This window comes from Tyto alba, unplaced genomic scaffold, assembly GCF_018691265.1.
Source record: "Tyto alba isolate M040663 unplaced genomic scaffold, T.alba_DEE_v4.0 Super-Scaffold_16, whole genome shotgun sequence".
Classification (NCBI taxonomy): Eukaryota; Metazoa; Chordata; class Aves; order Strigiformes; family Tytonidae; genus Tyto; species Tyto alba.
In genome coordinates this window covers 23,238,506-23,264,099 of record NW_024881278.1, presented here as the reverse complement: position 1 = coordinate 23,264,099, position 25,594 = coordinate 23,238,506, and the positions used below count along the sequence as shown (strand labels likewise).

General features: G+C 35.8%; 1 protein-coding gene across 2 annotated transcripts in view; it reads left to right on the top strand.

The window, feature by feature from the left end:
- The window catches only part of THADA (THADA armadillo repeat containing), a 164,757-nt gene that overhangs the window by 12,210 nt on the left and 126,953 nt on the right, over nt 1–25,594 (top strand). For both annotated transcript variants that reach the window (XM_042789349.1, XM_042789350.1), the window contains exons 15-25: nt 486–609; nt 1,994–2,142; nt 3,028–3,238; nt 4,614–4,749; nt 5,087–5,223; nt 5,633–5,791; nt 6,953–7,110; nt 12,333–12,442; nt 20,626–20,758; nt 23,677–23,790; nt 24,916–25,038. In XM_042789349.1, coding sequence (XP_042645283.1) covers nt 486–609; nt 1,994–2,142; nt 3,028–3,238; nt 4,614–4,749; nt 5,087–5,223; nt 5,633–5,791; nt 6,953–7,110; nt 12,333–12,442; nt 20,626–20,758; nt 23,677–23,790; nt 24,916–25,038 — 1,554 coding nt within the window. The remainder of the gene's footprint in view (nt 1–485; nt 610–1,993; nt 2,143–3,027; nt 3,239–4,613; nt 4,750–5,086; nt 5,224–5,632; nt 5,792–6,952; nt 7,111–12,332; nt 12,443–20,625; nt 20,759–23,676; nt 23,791–24,915; nt 25,039–25,594) is intronic.

The following is a 25,594-nucleotide window of genomic DNA, read 5'->3' as shown; positions in this document are numbered from 1 at the left end:
TTACGTGAGCTTGAAATAGAGATCTGTTGAGCTTCAGCCTTTTTCTGTCTCTCCAGAATGATCAGTGAGAGAATGAATGACAGAGCTTCAGCACAAAGACTTCAGTATGAAGACTTCTTTTGTGTTTGTCCTTTATTCCTGTTTGAAGGCTTACATAATCAGTTTCTTTGTGTTAATCTGTTTCTTGTCTTGAGTTCTGCTTTTCTTGTTCAACTAATTTTCAAGATTTTGGTAAAATGACCATCTTTTTATGTGAGTGGGAAGGGAAACTCTTTTGTTTAAAAAACCCAAAGGCTTGTCCAGCCTTCACTGTACTCTAGGAAACAAGGAATTTGTCAGTACTATGAGGGTAGGCCTCCCATTCTTCCCAAATTAACTGTAAGGCCATAATTTTGTAATGTAAAGCAGAATGTCCTGAATTCAATTACTTGGACTTTTGTTTGTAGGACAGCAAGTAAACTTAAAATTTTTCTTGTGATTTTCAGAATTTCATGTCATCTGTATGTGACAGACTTTTTGAGGTACTGTTTCCTGGTTCATCCCACCCAACCAGATTTTCTGCATTAACTATTTTAGGATCAGTAGCAGAAATATTTTCTGTTCCAAAAGGTGAGAAGCATAATTTCTAGGCTGAGGAATGGGAGATATTGAAGAAGATTGTTTTATGCCAGTTAGTTGATTTCTGTCAAAGTAAAATGATATTCTGAGTCCTTAATTTCTATGGCATTTCCTGTGTTGCTTTCATTTTATATGAAGGAAGGATAGTAAATTCTATTGGTAAATGCAAATATTTACGGCCTGTTGAATATCTTCCATAAATTGGGATTTTCTTGCATAGCCTGGTTTTCAGCAAGGTGTTTCAATTAATTTTTGTTATTATAAAGAAAACTTTTGGACAAGATTCAATATATTTGATAACTTTACCCTCTTTTCCTGTTGTAACATCTTCATAATATGTAATTTAAAATATTGAGACCATAAAAACTCTTGACTGGAAAGGCTTGCATATTGTTATAATATTATTATACTAAATAAGGAGCAACTTCATTGGACAGTTTATGATGTTGTGCTGCTGTTAATTTAAATTTCTTCACAATGTCATGACAGCCCCAAACCAAGAAGTATTAGAGCCTTGGAGTATTGATGGTCTTGCTAAATCTTGTCTCTGGATCATATGGCTGACATAAAAGTATGTTTTCAGTCTTAAATTGTAGTTTAGATATTTTTTTTTCTTTTTAAGAAATTAGACATGTAGGATAAAAGCTGATCTTTTATCAAAACCCCTGATAAATCATGAAAGCATTAATTTTACTATTGAGTTTGTGGTATGTTGTTACTGCCTTTTTTTTTTTTTTTTTTTAATAGAAAGGTGTATTGAAAGTTGTTTATAGAAGGAGTTTTAGGATTTTAGAAGCCTGACATTGCTTCTGTAAAGGAGATTTAGCTGCTGTTGTGTTCTGTGCTGGAATATGGTACACTTACTTGTATCTTAGAATTTCTGGCTTCGTTACAGTATTAGGTCAGTTGCCAGAAACCATGACTCCTTTAAATAAAAACAAAAAAATTGTAATAGCTTCCATTTTAGGAGATTATTCTTAGGACAAAAAGAACCCCTAAAACCAAACCCCAAAACACACTGATGTTTTAAACCTTTTTTGAGAGGAATTACTTAATAATATTACATCCAGGAAAATAATTTTTTAAGCAAAGCTAAGATAAAGGTTATTTTCAATTCTGAATTTAATGTGAATAAACGGGGTTCTGATTTTGTCAATAATTTACTTTCTGTGTTACTGAGAGTAAATTTTTGGATATGGTAGCCTTTTTTTTTAACAGTAAACATAGCATTTTAAACCTGTTAAGTAATATTAAAATAATGCTTTAGCTAAAATTTTATTGTTTCTTTTAGTATAGCTAAGCAAAATGTGGATACAGTGCTTATTCTGAAAAGAATTACAACAAAACTATGTGAGGGATCAATTTCTTTGAACAGGCCAGGCACAAGTCTTCCGGTTGGATCAGGAGATTGATTCTACTCGTGTCCAAACTTTGATCCAGTGTTTTGCCAGTACTTTTGAGGAAGTAAAAGTTCTGGCATTTGGGCTTCTGATGAAACTACGTGATGTTGCACTTAATTTACAGGTATGTAATTAAATACGGTTTAAAGGGAATAATTTAATGAAAGATGAATGTTGTGTATTGTACCGGGTATTTGGGTTACATAGAAAGCATAATTCCTGAAAGTTAGAAGTAGGTACAAGTTGCCTGCAGTAGTGTTCACTGCTAGCATCCTCGATATTTTTACACGGCTTCTGCCCCTACCTAAGGAGGATTGCTTCACTAGTGGATGAAGGAGTTTCGGAAGTTCATTGGATATGGCTGTGAACTATCAGAGAAGTAGTTAATGCAAGCTCCTTGCTTAGCTGTGACTTCCCTTTGTAAATGACTGAGGTGTTTTGACTTGGTTACTCTTGCATTTTAAGAAATTCAGCTCAGTTTTTCTTTTCCCTTTCTGATTGGTCTCAGATTTCATTATCTTATTGCCTTTTTTGACTTCTCCAAATTTTGCACTTCGACTTGATACTGATTTTTCTTTTTATTACTTCATAAAATGTTACTTTTAAATTCAGAAGTACTGATGAACAAATATTGCTTCCTGATAAACTGTGCTTCTCTGTGATGTCCGTTAGCAGATAAAACACAGTATTTTGAAAAAAAAAAAAAAACAAACCAAACCATCCTCCTGTGAAGTGTAGCATGTTTGAACACTGCTTTATAAATGACTGTCCCCATCCTCAGTGTGTATGTAATTGTATCTTTGCTAAACATATACGTGCATGTTTTGAGTGTAAGATGATCAGTGTACAAAATAAGTGTTTATTAAGAAAGATGTACTAGGAAACCTACTAAAAAGCAGGTTCTTAGATTCCTGGATGCTAAGTAGCTTAATTTGAATCAATATGGAAACTTTGTAAAGTGAACAATATTGTTTGCCCGTTTTTTTTTTTTTTTTTTTTTTTTTTTCAGGATTCTGAAAATCTAAATCTCCTATTCCAAGCAGCAATGGATCTTAGCACAAGTACCAAGCCATATGATTGTGTCACTGCTTCATATTTATTGAACTTTTTAGTACATCATGAAGGACTACAGCGTATTTGTTTAGGAAAATGGGTTGACCATAACCCCCAGATGGATGAAGACACATCAGTAAGTACAGTGGAGAAGAATACTTTAGCAGGTAAGCTTTTGGGGAAATGAACCCCCATGTTTTTTATATTTGAAACACCACTGCTTTTCCTTAAGGCTTTTGGTAGGAGGCATAGTGAGTAAGAGATGCTTATTTCTAATAGAATTCTTAGTATATTTTGTTTTGTTGTTAAGAAGCCAGGTGCCTTACTAAAGGTCTTAATCTAGTCCTGTTCAAGTTGAAGCTATTGAATGTTTGTAGATGGCTTTTGTTGTTATGATAATCAGAAGGAATGTGGCATTGAAGTCTTGGTAGCTAGCCTGATGAAGCTATACACCCAAAGTGCAGGAAAGGAACTTCTGCTTCCTCTAAGAGCTTCCTCACCCAGAGCAAAGGCAACTGTAGTTGGTCTGTGTCATGTTCCAATACTTGATATTTGCAGCCCTGCCCCTTGCAGCTCTTTTCACATGGAACCATTTTTCTGAGTGGTTTGCAGTCCTGCACGTACATTTCTGCAGTAATTAGGCTTTGTTCCTGTGTGGAATATTTTTCTTTAAGTGACTCTGGATGAAAACCGAGAGGCTCTGCATCTGACAGATTTGGCAAATTCATTAAATAGAGTTCCTTTACCTTTTGTAATTTGCAATAAAACTGAAATCTTTAAATACTTTATTTGTAATAAAGCATTGGATGTAATTTGTAGTAAACTCACTACTGTATACTTTTTTGTGCCATTATTGGCTTCTCTACAGATATCTATTAATATTTTCTTAATTTGCAGTGAAATCATGATTTTGAAACATAGTTGTGGTTGCCATAAATTAAGCAAATGCATGGGTAACCTCATGTCTCATTGTTACAGAGTACGTCCTGATGTTAGTTACCTGTAGTTAGTTATTTGGGTCTGTAATTCATTCTGATTCTGACACTGAGCTGCTGCATGGTATAACTAAAATATAGTCACGTGTATTCTTGAAAATTGGGCAGGTTCTTTAGTGGTTAATATAAGAGTCATATATTTAAACATAAACTTCCAATATTCAATAATCTGCTGAACTGTTTGTTGTATTAACCTGGCTTTAAGGGTGAAGTCTGACTTTCAGTATGTGGTAGGCAACTTTTGACTTTGTCATGAGCTGTGGGATTGTCCCTGAGTATAGGATCTGGGCTGTGATTTTCGCAGCTGCTGTTTGATTTGGATAGAGACTAAATTGACTGTAACAAATACCACTGGAATTTAGATAACTGAAAATCAACAATAACTTTTATTTAAATGACAAAAGAATGAAAAGTGTAAACAAGGAAATTGCTGTGCATTTTCTATTGATTTGTGTAAACAGGCTTTATTCCTATTTCTTTAAAGTGGATTTCTTTCTTTCAAAATACATGTATGTATAATGCAAATATATATTTTTAAAAATTTTAGTTATCAAGGTTTTGTTGGTGAATGTTGAAGAAGAAATATTTCAAGCTAAGAAATCTCTGCTTCGAGCAGCAGCATCATTTCCAATGTATGGGAGAGTGCATTGTATAACTGGGGCTTTGCAGCAATTACCTTTTAAGTAAGTAAAACATACTGCTACATAGTAAGTTGTAACTCCATATTTAAGCACAGTGGAAGAGCTGCTCAGGAGGACATAAAAGCATACAGTGTTATTTGTAATGAAATCTAGTACCTGTGGCTTTTAGAACTCTTACTGGCTGCTGCACTGTTTAGGTAGCTGTTGGATACTTCCTTTGTGTGTTAAACTCAGTCTAAGGACTTTTCAAGCTGTACCCTATTTATAGTTTTCAGAAATACTGTTACGGAAGTGTTGGTAATTTCAGTTATTTCTTTTAAATATAAAATCATTGTTAATCCACATTGTGTTATTTGTTTGTGATTTTTCTTTTTTAAAGTAACTTGACATTGTTAGCTGAATGGAAGGAAATGGTGGCCGGGCTCATTCTGATGTCGTACAAACTCTCTGCTGTAGTATCACCAGTAGTGCAGAGTTCATCACCAGAGGGTCTTATTCCAATGGATAGTGATTCAGGTAAAGGAACAAACAAAACCCCAAAAGAGTTCTGTTAAAATCTGAAGCTACTGAAGTTCTGTTTTTCTTACAGCGATTCAGAACTAGAGCTAACACTTCTCCGTTTCAATTTCTCGTTTTATGGCATAATTTTAAGTCAGTCTTTTAACATCTGATTGAGGTTGTCTTGACTTCTGCACTAAAAACAAACCCAAAACATTTCCAGATTCTTCTGTTGCATCTGTTTCAAAACAGTTGACTGTAAAGTCCATTTTTCCTTAATCCTCATAATCACCACAGTTTTGTATTTTTTTTTAGTGCTAAAAGCTTTCTTTTGTACTTACATATCCCAAATGAATTACATTTATATAAAGAACTGGAAGTAAAAGAAACAAAATTGTCTTAAATATTCTTCTTTTTTAATATGTAGAAAGTACAAGCCGTCTGCAGATGATTCTGCATGAGATACAACCACAGGACACAAATGATTATTTTATGCAAGCAAAAATTCTGAAAGAACACTGCAAAGTAGAGTCTGAAAAGCTGGCTGACCACGGGCCAATGGAAAATATTTGCACAGAAATGAGAGGTAAATCCAATGCTGTATTAGTAATTAAATCAAGATACTCTTTATACATCAGGCATTTTACGTGGGTGATCAAAATTGGAAGTCATTTGCTCCATATAATGTTTCAGTTCTTCAATAAATCTGTCAGAAGCTAGTTATTCATGGGCATGGTTTTAAAGACAAATTCACTATGTTTCTGGAAGATTGTGGTTAATCTCTCTTAAAGCATAAGTGAAAATGAGTTGTTTTGATATTGGCCTAGACTCTATTGCCTTAACTACACTGGCTAGGTAATCTTTAACACCTTTCCTGTCAAGCAATGCTTTTAAAGCATTTCTTGTTGAAAGGTGTTGGTGTGATTTCCCTCTCCAGTGTACACAAGACTAGTGGGGAATATGTTCGTGCAGTAAAACCTCTTGCATGAAATTACATAAGCAGAAGCTTCTAGTTGAAAGATTGCAGTGGTAGAATGTTAGATAGTATTTGTCAACTTTAAGGAATAGCAGCTATGAAATTGAGCCTGACGATAAAGAAATTGTAAATCTGGCATATTTGGTGTATGTTAGAATAAATTTATAGAGTCTCTGTACATTTTAAAATTTAATAGTTTATGCAAGCTTTTCAAGTCTTAAATATTTGAACTTTTCCTCACATGTTTTTTCCTATGTTTAAAATAGTTTTGGTTGGGCCATATGTTTTTTTTCATGGGAAGTCTGTAAATATGTTAAAGTGGCACAGTGGCCACCAGATGGGGATGTTGTGTTACCAACGTGACGCCTTTGCTGGACCCCTTCATATGGGGCCACCGGGGTTAAAAACCAAATAACACACAGTGAGTGATTGAGTGATTGACGTGTTGGAGCCTGGAGTTGTAGGTTTTTGTGCAGTTCAGTGTGCAGGTGAATACCAGTTGTGACCAAAAGACCTCTGCTCTTTAAAATTTTGGTTTCCTGGTAAAATGGTATACTGCTGCCTTTTTCAAGTGGAATAAAGTACAGTGAGTGTTTAGGACTGAAAGCAGTGAGCAAAACTGAATTATCTTTTGACTTATCAAGTTTAGAAATTTGTTTTCATAGCTAATTGTGTTTTGTAAGAAGATCAAGCTAATTGAAGTTTAAATTACAAGTCTACATCTGAGAACCTCGAGTCACACTATAACATATGTTGATTTTTATTTTTAAGGTAAAAAAAAGCAAATGTGTGATGTCACAGCTCAAATGGTTCTTGTATGTTGCTGGAGAAGCATGAAGGAAGTATCTCTGCTCCTAGGGTCCCTGTGTAAACTTCTGCCTTCACGGGCTACATCTGAACCTTCAGATGGGTTGATTACTGTAGAACAGGTAGGGAAGTAATTTTTATTATGAACCCTTCACTTTCTTGAAGAGTGGTGGGGTAGAGGAAAGCATTTTTCAGAAAACTGTTTTATCTTAAATTTGAATCCTGTATGGGAAGTTTTTTGTGTGGTTTGTTTTTTTTTTTTTTTCTTAATTGTCCCCTTCTCATGGTTTTCTTGTTTTCTTGTACTTGGTTAACAGTCTTTTTGCTAAAGTGATATTTGGAAGGCATAACTATACAAATAACAGAAGTGAAGAAATTATTATGTACAGCTAACAAACTCAAGGAATATTCATTCTAGTTGTATTGGGTTATTTATAAGATATATGCTATGTTTGGGGATACCAATGCCTGCCTGCCTGCCTCTCTCCTTCACGCTCTGTCTCTGTTTGTCTCGGTATGTATTAGTCATTAATAGAGTTGCTAAAAGTCTTCCAAACTGACTTCATATTCAATGTGTTTGTTTTTTCATTTTGAACTCTAGATACTGGGATTTTACTTAAAGCTCTTTATTAATAGAACTTTTAATCAATAATTCTGAAAGTCAAACATGCTGACTAGTCGTAGTCTTGTCCTCCATAGGAGACTGAATTATGAATAATTAGTCTGTAATATGACTCTTTTTCCTCCATTTTTTTTTTTTGTTATTTTTTATTTAAGAGATCAGAAATGTTAATATGCCATCTGGGTCTCTTGTAGAATGTTGAGTGTGGTGTTTACAAGAAATTAGATTACCACAGGCATTTATTTGGGAAATATTTTGTGTTTATTAAATTTCTGTTTTTAATTGATGGCCTTTTCATTTCCATATGGTTTCAACAAAACCAGTCTCTACATGGAAAATTGAAATATGGACGACATACTACTTTTTAACCTCCTTTTCTTTCCAACAGAAAATACCTTTTTAGTTCTTCCTTAGGTGTTAGAACTTCCTATCTTATCATAAATAACAGTATAATGTACTTAAGATCTTATTTCTTATGTTATCTAATGTTGTGGTATCATGGAAATAATATTAATATCTTTATTCTTGGATTGTCTCTAGCCTTCACGTTTTCATCTGGTGTTAACAGTTGTGCTTGTATTGTTGCAGGGGTCTGGAGGGTAGATGAGAGAACAGATGTGCATTTCTACCATTATGTTCTTAATCTGCTCCAAGTCAAAAAGAAATTGGTATTTTAGAATGAGTCAGCTCTAACTGTAGCATTTTTATCTTTATTTAGAAAGCAGACATTAGTAGTTGCCCTTTCAGAAATCCTATGTTATTAAGCAACGTATCTTCTTTTTCTATAGATGCCTCATTAGATTGTTTATGCTTCTGATGTCTTCCTGTAAAACAGAATGACTGTGTTCTAATTTGAAGAACTCTACTTGATGAGAAGTCAGTCTGAAATCCTGATTTTCCTCAGGCTTGCAAGGAAATACAGAAGAAAATAAAATTTGGCTGAATGTATAACAAATATTTTAGGAAAAAGTGTGGGCATTTTCTCTGCACTTTTTACCCTATTGTATAAAAAAAAAAAAAAAGGAGATTTAGTCATAAATGACTAGAAATGTCAATACCAGAACTGCCGTGTCTTCAGGCTTTTATTAAACACTTTTCAGTGTTAAAAAAGAATGGAATTGGATTTTGGTATCTTACACATATAGAACTTTCCCTTAAAGTTGCCCATTCTTTTTCTTTATTCTGTAAGTATTAAAAGAGATTTAAGAACACAGGGGGAGAAAATTCAAGAGAAGCCTTGAGTCAGGCCTAAGTAATTGTTGAGAAAAATCTGGTAGTACCAATTGGCCGTTTTGTGTCAACTTGTTGCAAATCCTTCCTTGTCTTGTATCTGGCTTCATGTCTTAGGTCAGTAACTGTGTTACCCCATAAGGTACAATTTATTCACACAAAAGATCATAGTGTTGAATTTGCACACAATCTTTTGATTATTTTTTGCCCCTTTTTAGTTCAGCATACAAATGAAAAGACAGTGTCTTTCGATGCTGGTCCACATTAAGAAATGGCACAGAAGAACTGTGCTTCTTGGTAGGCAGTGGTGTTAGCCAGCTACTTGCAGCATTAATTCTTGATTCTTCTTTGTAGCTGTTAATGCTGCCTGTTGTGGTATGTACCTATGTAGGAGGAGATGGCAGAGAGGCAGCTCTTGCTTAATACTTTTTTTTTTTGTTAATATGAAGTTGGGACAACATTCAGTTTGTGCTTCCCTTGTCTTTTGAGTAAGAGATGGGTTTTCTATGGCATTTGAATGCAACTGTACACTGACGATAACATTGTGAGCTCCTTGGTGTGGAGATGTGTGTATAGAAGAGTCTCAAAATATGGTATTTGAACTGGCAGACTCCCAAGCCCTCATAACCCATTTTGCGATGGCTACTTTTCCTTTAAAAATACACATAGGAAGTGACTAGTGTATCTGGAGAAATTTCTCTATTCAGAGATATTTCTATTTCTACCTTTCATTCTCCATCTAACTCTTAAAGTCCGTAGATGGCAGGCTCAAGGCCTTGCATGTTAAGACAATCAATACAAACAGTATCACATCCTAGTAACCACCATGTCATTGACAGAATGATACCTAATGAAGACTGTGATGTTGTCGTATGACCTGCAAATCATGAGACAGTACTCCAAGCGTGGAGGAACCTTTAGCTTCTTCTCACATTCCTGTTTAGCTCATCTGTGAAGTTTTAAGATGATATGGGGAGATAAGCTTGCCAGAACTGTATACCGAAGTGAAAAGAAACAGGCAGCAGAAATAAACACTTTGTACTGTCCCAGTGCCAGGTGTTCCGTTTGTGCTAACCCAAAGGCCAGAGCTGATCAGAACCCTTGTGGTGGAACACTGAAGTACACAGAAGACTGAAGTACTGATAACCTTCAGTACTTGTTACTACTTTGTGCCACCAGTGTAAAAGTGTGGCTCCCATTGGTGCTTTGGAGTTAGTTCTGTTCAAGGAAGAATTTAAAATAAACAAAAACCCCAAACCCACCAAAAAACTTCTCCCCAGTTCGTAATGTAATCAGTCTATCTCCTCTGGAGTTCAGTATGGTTGGCAGTAGTTCACTGGCTACTAGCTGTTCATAACTGAGATACTTCTGCAGTCTTTTATGGATTTAAAGCCATCCTCTCATAATAGATTGAAAAAAGTACCCTCTAAAATGTACAGCCCTGCTTTAGTGGCATCTTATTGCCAGGAAAAGAAAATATGGAGGCACAAATGTACCAGCTATTTCTCAGAGCACTTTTGGGATCTCTTGTACAGATTTTTGTATCTTGAATACTGAGATTCTTGGGCTCAGGAGCAAGCATGACCCTGTAAATTGTTGAGTGCTGCATTGGTAAGACTAGCCTGTTGTACTATAGGTTTTTGACCAAGATGGTCAAATGTATTTAAGATATTTGGTCTCTATTCCTTATTTTAATTTTTTATTTTTTAATTTGAACTGGGATGTTATTTCCTGTGCAAGAAAAGTTGGTAGGGTCACCTTTTCTTACAGTTGGTGTGGATCTTCGTGATGATGTAGAAAATGTGAATTCCTTGACTTGTTCTCCATCCTGACACATTAAGTACTGGTTTTATGACACAGGAAAGCTGGACGCGCATGGATGGCGTGATGCTGTTAGATAAGAATCCACACGTACCCACTTGCCTCAGGAGGATCAGTCCTGTGTCATTTGTGAGAGCTGAGTTATGACAGTGCTTTCTCTTCAAACTATAGCCTATGAGTGGAAATTGATACATTAGAGTTCAATTTGAAGTAATCTTCTAGTCAATTTGGCTGTTTCAAAAACCTCGGAAATATAAATAGTAAAGCTGAAAGCTACATGATGCCCCTCCCCCCCTCCCCCAGTCCATATGAATAATTCTAAAAACATAAGGGTGGTGGTGGAACAGGACAGTAATTTGATTAGCATATGTGTGGTTTTCTTGGTTTTGTTTACGCACCTGGTCTGTCTGTGGATCAGTTCCTTCTGAAAAAAGGGCACTTACTGCTGCTTTTGGGCTAGAAAGCTGAAGCCCTGTAGGTACATAACCTAGTTTAAAATTTACTCAGAAAAATAACGTTTTAGCTCATATCTCCAGTTATTGTTTGTCTCACATTAGGTAGGTTTTAGATGCAGGAAACAGTAAGTAGACTTAGTCTCCAATTTTATTTTTTTTTTAATTATTGCAGTTTCATTGCTTGGGTGATATGAATAACTTAAGTGTAGGGTGGAAAACCATATAGCTGGATAGGACATTAACTTGTCCGACAATTAATTAAGATGTTAGATTATTAGAGTAAGTTATTTTATAAATAACAATAAGCGGAATTTTATAAGAAACTTGGCATGACTTTTTATAAAAGCTTTGAAGAACCTTTTGCTGAAGAACACCTAGGAAATATTCCTGAAAAACATTTTGCTTAATAGAATTAAGTATGTACTATGTTTTTAAGAAATTATACTGGAAGTTTTCTTTAGACCTTGAAAGCTAATGAGAATTAGAGAAAAGATAAAAGAGCATGTATTTTTGTAGAATGAGATTGTGTGCAGTTGTAAGCTTCTAAACAGCTTTAAAAACTAGAATCATGGTAGAGCTCTAGAAAGTAACTATCGGTGAAAGTATGGTTATAGCATTTAAGTTTTTGAGACTTTTAAAATGTAGCTCTCATACATAAAACATCTTTTTTATTTTACAATTGTTTCTAGTAGTCAAAGGCAATTATGCAGAATCCTAAAACCTTAGAAATAGCCAAGGTAGATTTTTTTTCCCTTTTGTCTCAACTGTTCAAGTTTGAATTTCTTACCTTTCTCAGATATTTTTGTAGATGTTTGTTTCTGCGGTTATGATTTAGTAGGTATTTGCAGTGGGATTTCAGGTAAGAGTGAAGACAAGAAGAATTGTAAATTTGTTTCCACTGCAAATCATAGTTGTCCCTTTATTTTCTTAAAATGTGAGTGTGTTCCTCTTGGACAAATAACTAATTCTACGTCCTTTATCTTTTTTGGCCTTTTTTTAAGGACATAGCACTATCCCTTTAACCTAAAAAAATCAGTAAAATATTTGTTGTCCTTAAAGTAACTGTATTTTTATGATAGCACTTGTAGTTGCTTTTGTCAGTGGACTTTCCAACCAGGGGAAGGATTGCTGCTTTAAATTTCAGAAGTATCTTGCATATATAAATAAATTATCTACATATACTTTCAAATAACTTTTTTCTTTTTTTCTGTTTTAGGTTAAAAATATTGGGGATTACTTTAAACATCATCTGCTGCAATCGAGGCACAGGGGTGCATTTGAATTGGCATATGCTGGCTTTGTGCAACTTACAGAAATGGTTTCCAGGTAAAAGATGGACAGTTTACTATGTTTTTGATATAATAGTTTTACCAAACTGTGGCATCGATCCTGAAACAGGCTGTGCAAGCAGATCCGTGATTTCATGTGGATTTTATTCGAGATTAGTGGAGGCATGACTATGGCGTTAGTTACATGACGTCTGTGACTTGGACTGTGATATTTATGGTTAGAGATGGTGCTTAGGCATTGAAAGATGATACAGACATTTAATGCGCGCTGCATTTTTTTCCATTTCTGGCATGTTACTTTACTGAAGAGCTCTCAAAAGCTCTTGGGAAAAGTAGGAGTGTAGAATTCTTCCCCTCCATTCCCCCTTCCCTGGCCCTTCGTGAAAATGAACGCCAGATTTTTTGTTTCAGCCAGGATGTTTTCCTGGAAACTTTTATTACTTGTCAATGAGTTGTGTATTCTGACATTTGGAAGAGTACCTGGCAGTGCATCACAAGATGTGATATGCAATCTTTTTCAGTGTTTTTTTTTTGTTTTTTTTTTTTTTCCCTTTCCCCTTGTAACTTTATGCTTTCCTAGAATAACTAAATGAGCAGAATTGTCCTGAGGTCTGGGCAAGAGCATTGGAATTTCCATTACATGCTTAGTTACCTATTTCAAGTGTTGGTCCTGTTTCTTTGTGATATGTAGTGATTATATCCAGTTTTTAATAAGACAAATCAAAATCTCTACTGACTTTGTGGGTTTTGGTGGTTTCTTTTAATGTAGTTTTTGGAAGGACCAGCCAAATTTTGAGTTTGAAGTACACGTATGTTCACACCAGTGCCAAGTTAAGTAACCCAATGTTCCCCTTTTGCCTCGTGGGCCACTTTGAGGCACTGATCTGTTTCTTGTTTATTATTTTGGGGGTGTGGAGGAAGGAAGACAGGATAGTTCTGTTTGGGTTTTCTTTGTTTGTTTGGGCTTTTTTAAAGTAAAATTAAATCTGGTGATGGAAATAGTTTTGGTGGTTTTAGTACAGACCAGCTGACTGACCAGGTTCACAGTGTCTCCCCCTCAGACACTTTTCCCAACAGAACTGAGGGGTAGGTCTCTAGTACAGGATGTCAGTGGAGTAGCTGCATATAGGTACCAGCACTGCTACAGAAATTGATTTGACACATTGCGGCCTTCATTCTGTATGCCAGTGAGATGTTAAACTAAGCTACAGTTCTGCTGGTGATGTATCTGTAGAAGGTATGTTACTTTCTTTTATGTGCTAGCAATCTGAAGCATTTTAAATTGGCCTGAGTAGTTTGTTGAGAGCTCACACAACCCTAATTTACACTTGATTATTTACTTAACAAGGAAGAAAGGAAATTCATGTGTGATACTGTTCTTCCTTATCTTTTTGCCTGTCTATGTACATTATATACATCTGTGTAAATGTTGTGTGCTTTTTCTGTACTCTGAAAATTTGGTTCAGGAAGTTCTAGGGTGATATATCACATGATCACCCAGTAGCACCCTTTGTGCTGGCTTTATTAACTTCTCTTCTGGGCTTGATCTTTTTTATTTTCAGTTCTGTGAGTATTAAGAGAGCAGCTCCTACAGTGAGTGAGAAAATGCTTGCCAAGATGAGTGACTGGAAACATACTATGGACAACAGTTGAGGTGGTCCCACTTATCTGGGCAGCGTTTGAGAGCCGTGGTTGTATTGTCACATCAATTAGGGAATCTAATTTGAATGGGCTACAGAACAGAATTTTATACTTCTGATTTTTCCAAGTACAAAACATGATGCTGCTGTCTACTGCATACTTCTGGCTCCTGTTTATAAGTACTTTAGCACACTATGCACTATTTCCTTCAGTCTCCTGAATATGGGATGCTGCACTTGCAATACTGTTTTGCTGTTTTGGTTTGGTTTTTTTTTAATTAGAAAAAGCAACCACCAACCCAACAGCAAAATCTTTTGTTCTTTTCAGCACTTCTCTTGCAGGCCTCTGACATCATAATTTAAAACTTCCTGTATCATTATCTAAACTTAGTCTCATATGTGAAACTTGCTTTTTTCCAAAGGCAGAAATAAGTTCACATAACAAAATATTAACAAGTTAAGGCACTGATGGTCTTTTTAGATATCACAGTGTCAAATTAAAATGTGTTGCCCCAATAGCTAGTATTTTAATACCGCGTAACATTTCTTGGAATGTTCATTAATTAAATATGGTATTCTAAATAAAGTAAGCTGTTAACAGTATGTAATGTATAGAAACAACTGCTGAATATTGAAGGATGTTATCCCTAGGTATTTTGGATGTGACTCTAACGTGATGTAAAAAAAATTCTACAGTTAAGTTGTACAACCTGCTTTAGTTTCAGAGGATTTATTTCTCCCATCAAATTGAAGAGAGTCTGGCCATCATAGTAATACTGTTTAAGAGATAAAAAAAAGACCTTTTACTTCCATCAGCCTTTTTGAGGGAAGGAGGGAGGTGGTCCAAACAGGTACAGCTGCACTTGTCTGATCTCAGTCAATATGCAGGACTATCTAGAACAAACTGTAGGAAAAGCCAACTAAAAAGTAGGAAATACTGGAAAACATTTAAAATGTGCTGTCAGTTTATAGAAGATTCTACATGGCAGACTAGCAGTCTTTCTTTGACTTTAAGTTTTTAAATTGCTCTTAAAAGCTGAGGCAAATAGAGCAAATCTACCCAGGCTTCAGAAAAGTTCCTAATATGCTTGTTTCTTCTCCCTTTTTCTGCCATTATATTTGATGGAGCACAATCCACGTAAGAGCAGCTTTATATTATGTTGTAAAGTGAAGAGCCTAGCTCAAGAGAGAACTCTGCTTCTCTGGAAGTTATTAAAACATTAAGCAGGATGTATGTCATCAACAACAAAAAAGAGAAGCTTGTATTTAAGTAATTTTCCTCTTCTGAATTAACAGTTCTCCAAAACAGTTTTTTGATGATACATACTGCTTAGTATTTTTAAAGTCATTTCAAGCAGACCAAGTCTTCCTTTGGGAAAAGCCAAGTTTACAAGAACCAGAGAGCAGCTCTGTGGAAATATATTAGTTTCAATGAAAGAAGATATTTGCCAGGAAATATGGGTCTCAAGGCGAATACTTGTATTTAAAATGAAGGAGAAGTGATACTGATACCAGAACAGCCAATGAGTCTTTGCTTTGTTACTCTGGAATACAAGTAGTATCTTGGGGCTCTTTTCCAAAATGGGTGAGTTAAGTGTCTCAGTGAATGCAGTTGTCCTGCGTGTCTGTGGAGTGTCCCAGCATCTTTCCAGTTACCCTGCTGCAGTTGAGAGGCTCCACACTGCAGGTAAATCCAAACTGGCCTACGTCTCTCCGTAGCTGCCAGGCTCATGGACAGTCTTGAAGCATGTGTAGCAGAATCTATATTAATTTACTGCTTCAACCACAAATACTGGAGGAGAAAGCCTTTACCTGGGGCAGCTTATAGTAATGTACAGCTTAAACATGATACCTTGTTGAACAGAATTGAACTCAAGACTTACAGAAGCATCCTTGATGCTTTAATTAATTCTTTCTCTAAGACCCAGTGAAAAATCTGTCTCTTAGACTGTGCCAAATCCCTTTCCCGGGCTTTTATGAAAGGCTCCAGGTGAACGTGGTCCTTCACTTCTATAGCCAAACCTTTTCTTAAAACTTTATGCTGGAATATTTACCATCTGAGCTCGCTTTTAGCTATACAACCCTTAAATACAAGTCTTTATAAGAACCAACAGTAGACTTCTTTCTAGACAGAGAAACAGTATTCAGACCTGTCTGAGTTAGTGGTGAAAGAAAAAATCTTTCCTCCACAGAGATTTCTTATGAACCTGATGAAATTTGATCTCTGTCTTGACATTTGGAAGTAAATTGCTGAGTGTGCTCGAAGTACGCAAGTTACCCTTCTTCCTTTTCCCTGTCCATATTCCTTCTGGGGGTGTAATGCTCCTTTTGTCATGCCTGCTTACTATTGTCTGTGGCTGCACCTACAGAAAATCATGCCATTAGAAAAGAAGCAATGTTTTTATCAGTGACATTTTAAAAATATTTTCCTGTCACAGGCCCTGAGAAATTAGAAATACTCATTTGGTCCAATAACATGGTGGTTAAGGAAAGTACGTGGAAGCCTGTGGGCATGTGTTTTAAACTTGAATCTTCCATAATCCTTATAAATACCCAAATAATTTGTCTATTCCAAATGGTGTTTTGCCTATTGCTTTTATTTTGAGAAGCTTTTCTGAGAGATCAAGTAGAACAAAGATTTCTGGAAATCTCAAAATCATGGTGTTACATAGCTATGGCTGTAGTACTTTACATCGCTGAAGTTGCAGATTGCAAAGAGAGGGTTTGGAAAGAGTTATGTCATACAGCACAATGTGTTTATTCAGGAATAATGTGTATTGAACATTTTTAAATGTTCAAACTGGTGTCAACACAATTTTCTGTGTATGCAACAAGTTACGACAGTATCATATAGTTTTCTGGTAAACTGTAATGATATAGAAAAACCCTGCTTAGTTTTTACAAATGTTTAATCCAGTATCAGTGGAAATTACTCATATGTACCTAGTCCGTGCCTGATCTTCTGTAATACTTCTGTTGGGGACCTGGGAGTTGACTCTCCTAATCCTTTGCACTAAACTCTGCTTCTGACTGATTTTGTTGCTCTGAAGTGAGTGTAACTCTTTGCCTTCCCAGGCCCCTGTGGTCTGCTAGGAAAACTTCTTGCAAAATTTAAAAATCATTGATGGATTTTTCTAGTAGAATGCACTAGAACTGTCATTAATTTTTCAGCAAAAGTGTAATCACGGATGTGAAACAAAGAGTCTAAAATGGAGAGAAATAAACTGGGGTGAAAAACCTATTCTTATGTATTGTGATGTTTGTGGGATTGGGAAGTACACTATTTAATGAAGTACAAGATACAGTGTTAAGGCACTGCTCAGTTTGAAGACTTGTTAATTTTTACTCTGTTCTTATTTCCTTACCCCCCCATTTCTTTTCCTGCTTGGTGAAAGAGAGAGATATAGGGGTAATGATACAGTCTCTCTGAAATTTTATGGCCACCCAAGGATCTCTCTGCTCTCCTTTACTGCTGGCAAAACCTCAAAACAGCACCTTTCTTAATGTGCCTATATAATTTGGAAAATTCTACTTTGTTTAGAGCAGATGCTATGAAAAGTAGGATGCAAGTGGAAGGACTTTGTAGTTTCAGAGGAGTCGTTCGTAAAAGTAGGCATTTTCTAGGGTGACTTATACCTTGAATAGTAATGTGTTTCTGAGGATAGATTCTTGTCTCTGTATGGAGACTAGCTTTATAAAGAATAGGAATCCCATTACTTATGTGAGAAAGAATAATACTACAGGTCTACTGACAGAGGAAAATGGTTAAAGAAAACCGCTTTTTCCTAAGATAAGGAGTGATTACAGGGACTGGAAGCACTGAGTTCTGGATATACCCATGTAGAAAATACTTTTGGTCATTGTGAAGTTTATGCCACAAACCACTGACATCCAAGAAGGCCAAATCCAAGATGGACCCTTTGTTCTTAGCACACCATTAATTTTGTATAGGAGAAAATGCAGCCATATGAGTTAGGGAGAGGGGCTTAGCTTTAACTTTGGATTGCCAGGCTTTTTGCGCTCACTGATACTGACCACAGAAAGGGTTTTGGGCATGTATGAAATAGTTATAACCAGCAGATGGACAGACAGAAGTTTGTGGAAAAACACTTACTGTACTGCATCTTAAGTAATTTGTGTATCAAGTTACAGTATTACATTTTAATTATCAACACTATTTGTTTGATCTGGTAAAAATAATTACTATTTCATTCTGGAAAATGACATTTGAGCTTGAGACCACCATTTTTACATTGTAAAACTTCATTATTCTTAAAATTTAGGGCCACCTGCTTCTTAAGACAATATTCTTCTTGCCAGACCATAAGGAGATGGAGCTGCCAGATTTAAGGGAGTAGTCATCTCCATTGCAAAGTCAATAGTCTCTAATGTTCCTAACCTTAAAGCAATAACACTTTCACCTTTTTTTTAAAAAAAAAAAAAAGAAGTGCCTTGGTGGGTGACTGAGCAAGTTAAAATTACTTGTGGCAAGATCAAAGAAATACAGTTTTAAGGGTGTCTGAAGTTTATTGGACTTCAGTATATTTTCTCTCTTTTTTTTTTTTTTTTTTTTACTACTGAAAGGGGAAAAATCCCCTTAATTTACGTAAGAATAAAATATTCAGTATCCTGCATAGCAACGTTTAAATATTTTCATAATGCTTTACTTTGTGTTCTTCTGCACCACAACAGAGGTGATTGTCTTGTGGGATGTTTGTTTTTATACTAAGATAACATACTGAAGAAAGATGAGCACTGTTCTTTGAATTACTGAATGAAGACATTTAAATTCTGCTTAGGGAGGTAAGACCAGCTGCAGACATGATCAGAGTAGTAGCTTTTGCAGTACATGTTGATGTGGATGAAGAGAAATGTGAAGTAGAGTCTAGCTGCAAAGATCAATGAGAAGTTTTGTGTGGTCTCAACCCTCGAATTGCATTCTCCTTGTGTACCCAAAAGCGAGCAAAGGAACATGTCCTGAAAGTAAGCAGGGGAAGCTGATTATCAGCAGCAGAAAGAGAAAAGTCAAAGAAAAGAGAACTCACGGTTAGTTTCCAGATTAATTGGATTGCTTCTGTCACAGGCTTGGGGCAGGAAGTGCCTTTCTTTTATGCCATGGTGTGAGATGACATAGGCCTTGTGAAGCCATGTTTCTCTTCTGTTCTGGGTGGATGGTTCGCATACTGGCTGCTGTTCTGAAGAGGTGCTGCCCTTAAAAAAAGGGGAGACAGCCTGGCAGCAGTGTAGGAAACCCGTGGTGGAAATCTGAATGGAATTACTGAAGAGCAGGAATTCTGCTGTGTCGTCTGCTGACCAGTCTGGCACTTCCTGTAACCTCTGTTTTCTGCAATATTAATTTTCCATTTATTTTGTAGGAGGAGGAAAGGAGTCTTTTGATACACTTTAAAGCCTCCTTTGTTCTTCAGTAGCAGATTTTTAGCCTACCTAAATTGTTTCAATAAGATGATGGTAAAAAAGGAGAGAGTAGGTGTAGACCTTCCATTAGATTTTTGGTTTTCACATCAGTACCTGCTGCCTTTTAGCTCTTCTTTTAAATTCTTTATTTCGGTCATCTAGGTAGAAAATTGCAGTCTTACTGTAAGGTCTCACTACTTAATCATGACTTTAATTATAGCTTATATTTTTAGTTAAGGCAAGTCCTGCATGGTTGAGATAATTGCAATTGTATTGCCCAAAGTGATTAATTCTTTCTTCTAGTCTGAATCACCTGTCAGACCAGTGTGACAAGATTTAATAACAATGTCCCATTAACAGAAATTTTTGTAACAATGAATGATCCTTTTGGAACATCGACATAAGATTAATGATCTGGTCTTACACACTGAAAATGGTACACTGCATTGAACTGATCAGCACCAGCAATTGAAGTAGATATGAGTTCTGCTTGTCCTTGGAAGCCCTTTGTTTCCAGGTAGTGCCGGGTTTCATAGCTGCAGAGGAGAAGTATTTGATTATAGGAGAGCGATTTAGGTGCTTTACCAAAAGTCTGACTGATGTAATATTTTAAAAAGAGCAATATGTCTTGGTTTTTGTTCTTTCTACTACTCTGAGGTTCACAGGGGTGTTTACATAATATGTACTTACTGTGAGGGGCTTCAGTTTTGTTTTGTATGGTTATAACCATAACTGTATATGTTAGTTAATGTAAGGGTCGTGCCTCAGCTACTGTGTGACAACAAAGATAAGATTTTGTGAAGTGTCACTTCCTACACAGTTACTGATGTGCATATGTCTTTGTTTTCCTTCTCCAGAACAGGATAATAGTTCTTGGCAAAAGAGAACAGTTACAGTGCAGAAGCACAGAATTCTTTTTTCTATTCAGTGAAATATCTTTTACTGGTGGCACTTGCTAAGTAGGGTTAATAGAATTTGTACCAACATTGGAAAAATTAAGAATTTGTTTGAAAATTTCTGTCTTATTTCTTAAAAAATCTGAGTATATGCTTGGAGATATTCACATACAGTAAGAAATATTTCTTAAGGTTACTAAATGCTGTCTTTGTCTCTGTCCTAGATTCTGATGTACTTGTTTTGTTTCTTATGTATTTGTTTCATGTAGATGTAACAGTGAGAGTCTGTGCAAGATGCCAGAGCAGTGGCTAAGCTGTGTGTTAGAAGAAATAAAATCTTGTGATCCTTCGTCTACGCTATGTGCAACCAGACGTAGTGCGGGAATTCCATTCTACATACAGGTACCAACTAATGTTATTATGTCTGACTTTTTTTTTTTTTTTAATGTCCATTCTGGTGAATACACTTACGTATTTATTTTTCTTACTTCAACCCCTTTTGGTCAGTTACTTTTTTTTATACAGACTTTGATTGCCTTTGTGCAACCAGTAATCCACATATAATTAAACTGTGTTTGGCACTGTATAGCGCTGCAGTTCTATTGACTCTTGAGATTTTTGGCTTGAGGTAGATTCAAATAGCATTTCAAAAGACTGATTTTAGGCTCTGTGTGGCCGTTTTAATAATCCTGCCAAATTCATGACTTAATTCACAGATTAAGTAATGCTCTGTTAACCATGTAATTCTGTGCTTCTTCCACGCGAGGGTGGCAAAATGTGAACAGACCATCATAGATCTGTAAAAAGGTGGCCTAGAAAATACTGCAAAGGCCTCGGGAAGTCCACTCAACAGTAATAAATCAGGATCAGTAGAGTCGCACTAACTGGTGTTGACTGACAGTCTTGAATGCAGTGAATGAGGAGTAGGTTACTGCAGACTTATATCTGTGAGCGTGGGGCCATGCTCCCACAGTCTTCCCACTCTCCGTGTTACTGTCAGCTGCACCACATCCCAGCCTCCAACTTCTGCCAAGTTCAGAACTGACGGCTGATCGGCTGGCTGGCAGCATTTTCTCTCAGCTCAAAGTACTACCTCCTGCTGAGGGCCTCGCAGTAGTATGCAGTTCATCTGCATCCTTGTGGGGTCAGTCACTGCAGAGTTAGTCCTGCAGCTTACACTTAACCTGTTTCCATTCCTTTGCTCCTTAAAGCAGCCATGATTGCTTTCCTCTAAATTAACCTCCATCATTTTAATGCTCAACCAGTTTTCTAAGATGGGAGTCCAAGATTAACTACACAATTTGTAACTTTCTCCACTTGCTGAAGTATAGTCTCAAGCATGTTCCAAGAATCTGAGGGACTGCTGGGAGCAAGCTCTCCCTGCCAGAATAATTCATCTTGCTTGTTTTCCACTTCGAGTTTGCCCTGAGAAAGTTGAGGCAGCCTGCTTCTGTCTGACCTCTCTTATGTCAGTCAGAGCCTGCTCCTGGCTTTGCTAGATGTGTGTGTGCTAGGCAGCAGAGATCAAAAGTAGGGCATTGGTTTTAGAGACATTTTTACTTTTCAAATGCAGCAGTTAAAGATCTTTCCCTTTTATATCTGTATGTTGTCTGCAAAATGAATTGGTGCTTTCATGTCTTCTGGTTTCCCCATTCACACCACAAAGCTTGAATCCAGTGGGCATTAGCTAGCATTAATCCTGAGAATGTGAAAACCCAAACATGTTTGAATCTATTTTTCATGTAAAAAGTTACACTGTCTAATGTAAGGGCTAGGTGAACCCAATGGTATCCCAGTGCAGAAAGTGTGTGTAGCCTGCAGTCAACCAACATTACTGAGTCCCTATGGCAAAGCTTGCACTGTGCCATCGCTGTTTGGATAAACCGGTCAGATGCTTCTATTTTGACAGCTCTTGAAGAGTATGAAGTTTGGTCAATTAATGAGAAGGTTTGAATTGAACATTGGGATTAGGCTGAAATAATCTATTTTCAAACTGTAGTTTTATTGTAAAGAGAGGCGATAGTGTGCTTTGGCAGTAGTTCTGAATGTGCCCGTAGCACTCAGTAAAATGGATTATGCCCCAAGTAGCATGTTGCATTTAGATAATAAAAATACAAGTTGTAATGCATATCCTAACAGTACTATAATAAGGTTATTTTATTAATGCATAAAATTGAGACTCAGTGTGGTCTCTTTGCCATCTGCTTCCTGTGACATTTATTATTGCTTAACTAAAACACATCTGTTTTAATGATAATATGTAATTTTTAAGGTTATGAGTATTTTAAATGACCTATTTAAAATAGAAATATTATTACCTAATAGTACAAAGGTGCAGCTCCAATTAGTGGGTGAGGAAACGGTGGGAAAATACTAGTTACAGCTTTAACATTTTTAGGGTGTGAAATTTTAGTCTTCAGTTCATTCTCCTCAATTTTATACTTCAGGAATGCTTTTTTTTTTTTTCCCTTCCTCCTCTGTTTCTCCATTGTTAAAGGTACTGATAAACTGACATTGACTACTTCTGGGTTTCTGCCTAGCCTCTATACTTCATTTGGCTTGCAGTTGATCCATTGGGTTGTTCTAATGTGATGTAAAGTACTGTTAAATACCTTGTTTGAACTGATGCTGAACAGACTCTGGGCCCCAAAACACAAATGAGTAATCATTTTTTATTAGAAATAAGTGATTTATGATTATCCATTTGTACTAAGTTGGATAAATTCAACAATAGCTACTAGACAGAAAGACTATTGTAATTCCAGTCCTGAATTTTAGAGGCCTAAGTTAGAGTATTTTCATCTCAGCTGAATATTCTAGCCATTGAACTACTGTTTGGAGGTAGATGCATCTCTAATCTCCTTTAAAAATGTTTTATCCTGTTCTGCAAACCAGGATTTATTTTTTTGGCCAGCCTATGTCATCTTAAATATGTATGTTATTAAACTAAAGAAAGGTCCATATTAGGAAATATAAATATATATAATATGGCAGATACTTTCACTGTAATATGTACTATGTATTTTCTGGTGTGTGGTAAATGATTATCTGTTATATGCAAGCAAATTTTCTTAGGCAGATGGATAGTGCATGAGCAGAGTTTTCTTACTGAAACATTGAATGCTAAGAGGTTTTAAACAAAACTAAGTTAAAACTGAAACTTACTTTGTGCAAATTTTTCTTTAGTCCATGTGTCTGGTCAGAAGCTAGGCTGTAATATGGTAAATATGGGAATGTGGAGCAGAACTGGTAGTAAAGAAAAAATGGCTAGAAACACCTGATTTTTTTGATCTTTTTTTTTTTTTTTTAATTTTCTATAGGCTTTGTTGGCTTCAGAACCAAAGAAGAGCAAAACAGATTTGCTAAAAATGACAATGAAAGAATTGATATCTTTGGCTGCACCTCTGAATGAATCATCAAGTGTAATTCCACAGGTAAAATACAGACTCTCATCAGAAGGCAGATGTCAAAAAAGTGTTTGTGTTGCTTCAAACAGTTAAGGAAATTTTTGTGTGCTTTTTAATAAGAATTTTTTCTTGTTTTTTATCTACAGCTAGATTTTAAAACATGCTTGCATGTGCAGAGGTTATGAAGTCACTGGAATTTGCAAGATACTAAAAAATGGATTGGTTGTAATATCATAGGGTTTTTTTCAAGTTCGGCAAATGCAGTCATACTAATTTTGAACCTATATGGTTAGTGTACTGCCTGTAGTGTATTTCTAAAAAACTAGATGAGTAATTTCCTTTTTACAAGGAAATTAAGAAGCAAGCATTTGTTTACATTTAGAGTAAATAAATGAGTTGCATAGACAATATTGTATGCTGTAAAATACTACATGAAAAGTGATTTTATGCGTACTTAGCAACTTCTAGAACTTATATATACATTTTGAATGCATAAAAATTTTATTTTAAAGTCAAGATCCTTATCTTCAAAATGTTATCAAATACTTAATCTTTCTGGTTGTAAGTGCAGGCCATAATTTGTTGACAATACCTAGAAGTATGTTCTGGCTCTGCCAGACCTTCTGATGGTATAAATTTATGTAGCCTTGTCAAAGTCGGTGAAGCTACACAGATTACCACCTTCCCCTACAGAGAGTAGAGAAATATCAGAAAATGCTCCATATGGTGCAGCAAGCCTGGCTGTCAGTTTTAGCTTAATATTGTCCTCCTGTGAGTTGTAGTTTATTTTTTCTCACAGTATCTACAGCATATCAAGAATGTTGGAAAAGATGATTCTAAACTCTGGAAGTTATTTTTACAGCCATGATAAGCTAAGGAAAAAAGAATGCTGGCCTTCGCTTGCAATGCCTGGGCTGTACTTGTTAGGGGAATATATTTTTAAACTAATTGTTTTTAACAGTGTTTACTGCTACACTGTTTTAATATATTTTTTAAATAGCAGTATTCTTATATCTAATATGGAAATAAAGTGGTGTAAATGTGCATATGGATTATTTTTGTTTTGCATGTTCACTGCTGTAATTAACATATATTAAATTTAAGATATGCTCCAGTGAATATATATTTCTTATATTTCTTCTACCCCTACAGGTTCATGCTTTAAATATCCTTCGAGCTCTGTTTAGGGATACACGTTTAGGTGAGAACATCATGCCTTATGTTGCAGATGGAATACAAGCAGCAATTCTGGGGTTTATGTCACCTGTCTGGGCAGTAAGTTAATTCTTAATTTTGCCTCTCTAATTTAACAGAATAGAGTGGTGCTGTTCAGTGAAGCTTTGGTCATGTTTATAAATGGCAGTACCACAATTTCTGGATTGTTACATGGTATAATATTGTAAGGTACAATAATGAATAATATAGACCTACAAAAAAGTAATAGTTTTGATAACGTTTTTTGGTTTTGTTTAATTTTTCTCTAATGTGAAGCGCTGATATTGACAAAAAGTAGGGAAAAAGGTTACCTTAGAGATAAAAAATATCTGGCTGTTAAATTTTGAGTCGTTGCACCTAGCTAGTAAGGAGTGCATTTACATTCATTCCCACTGTTTTTCAATAAATGATCATATTCCCTATGGCATGTTAAGGTAGAACATTTCATGCTCTGCTATGCATAAGGATGAATGCTTTGAACCACTAAAAACCTGTATGTATCATTTCTATTAAAGATGGATGTCTCCAAAAAATCTGAACTTTCTATTAGTGCCATCTTGATTAAGAGGAATGATGGTCTGAATTAATTGTTTCCATGTGCTGACCTCTGAACAGT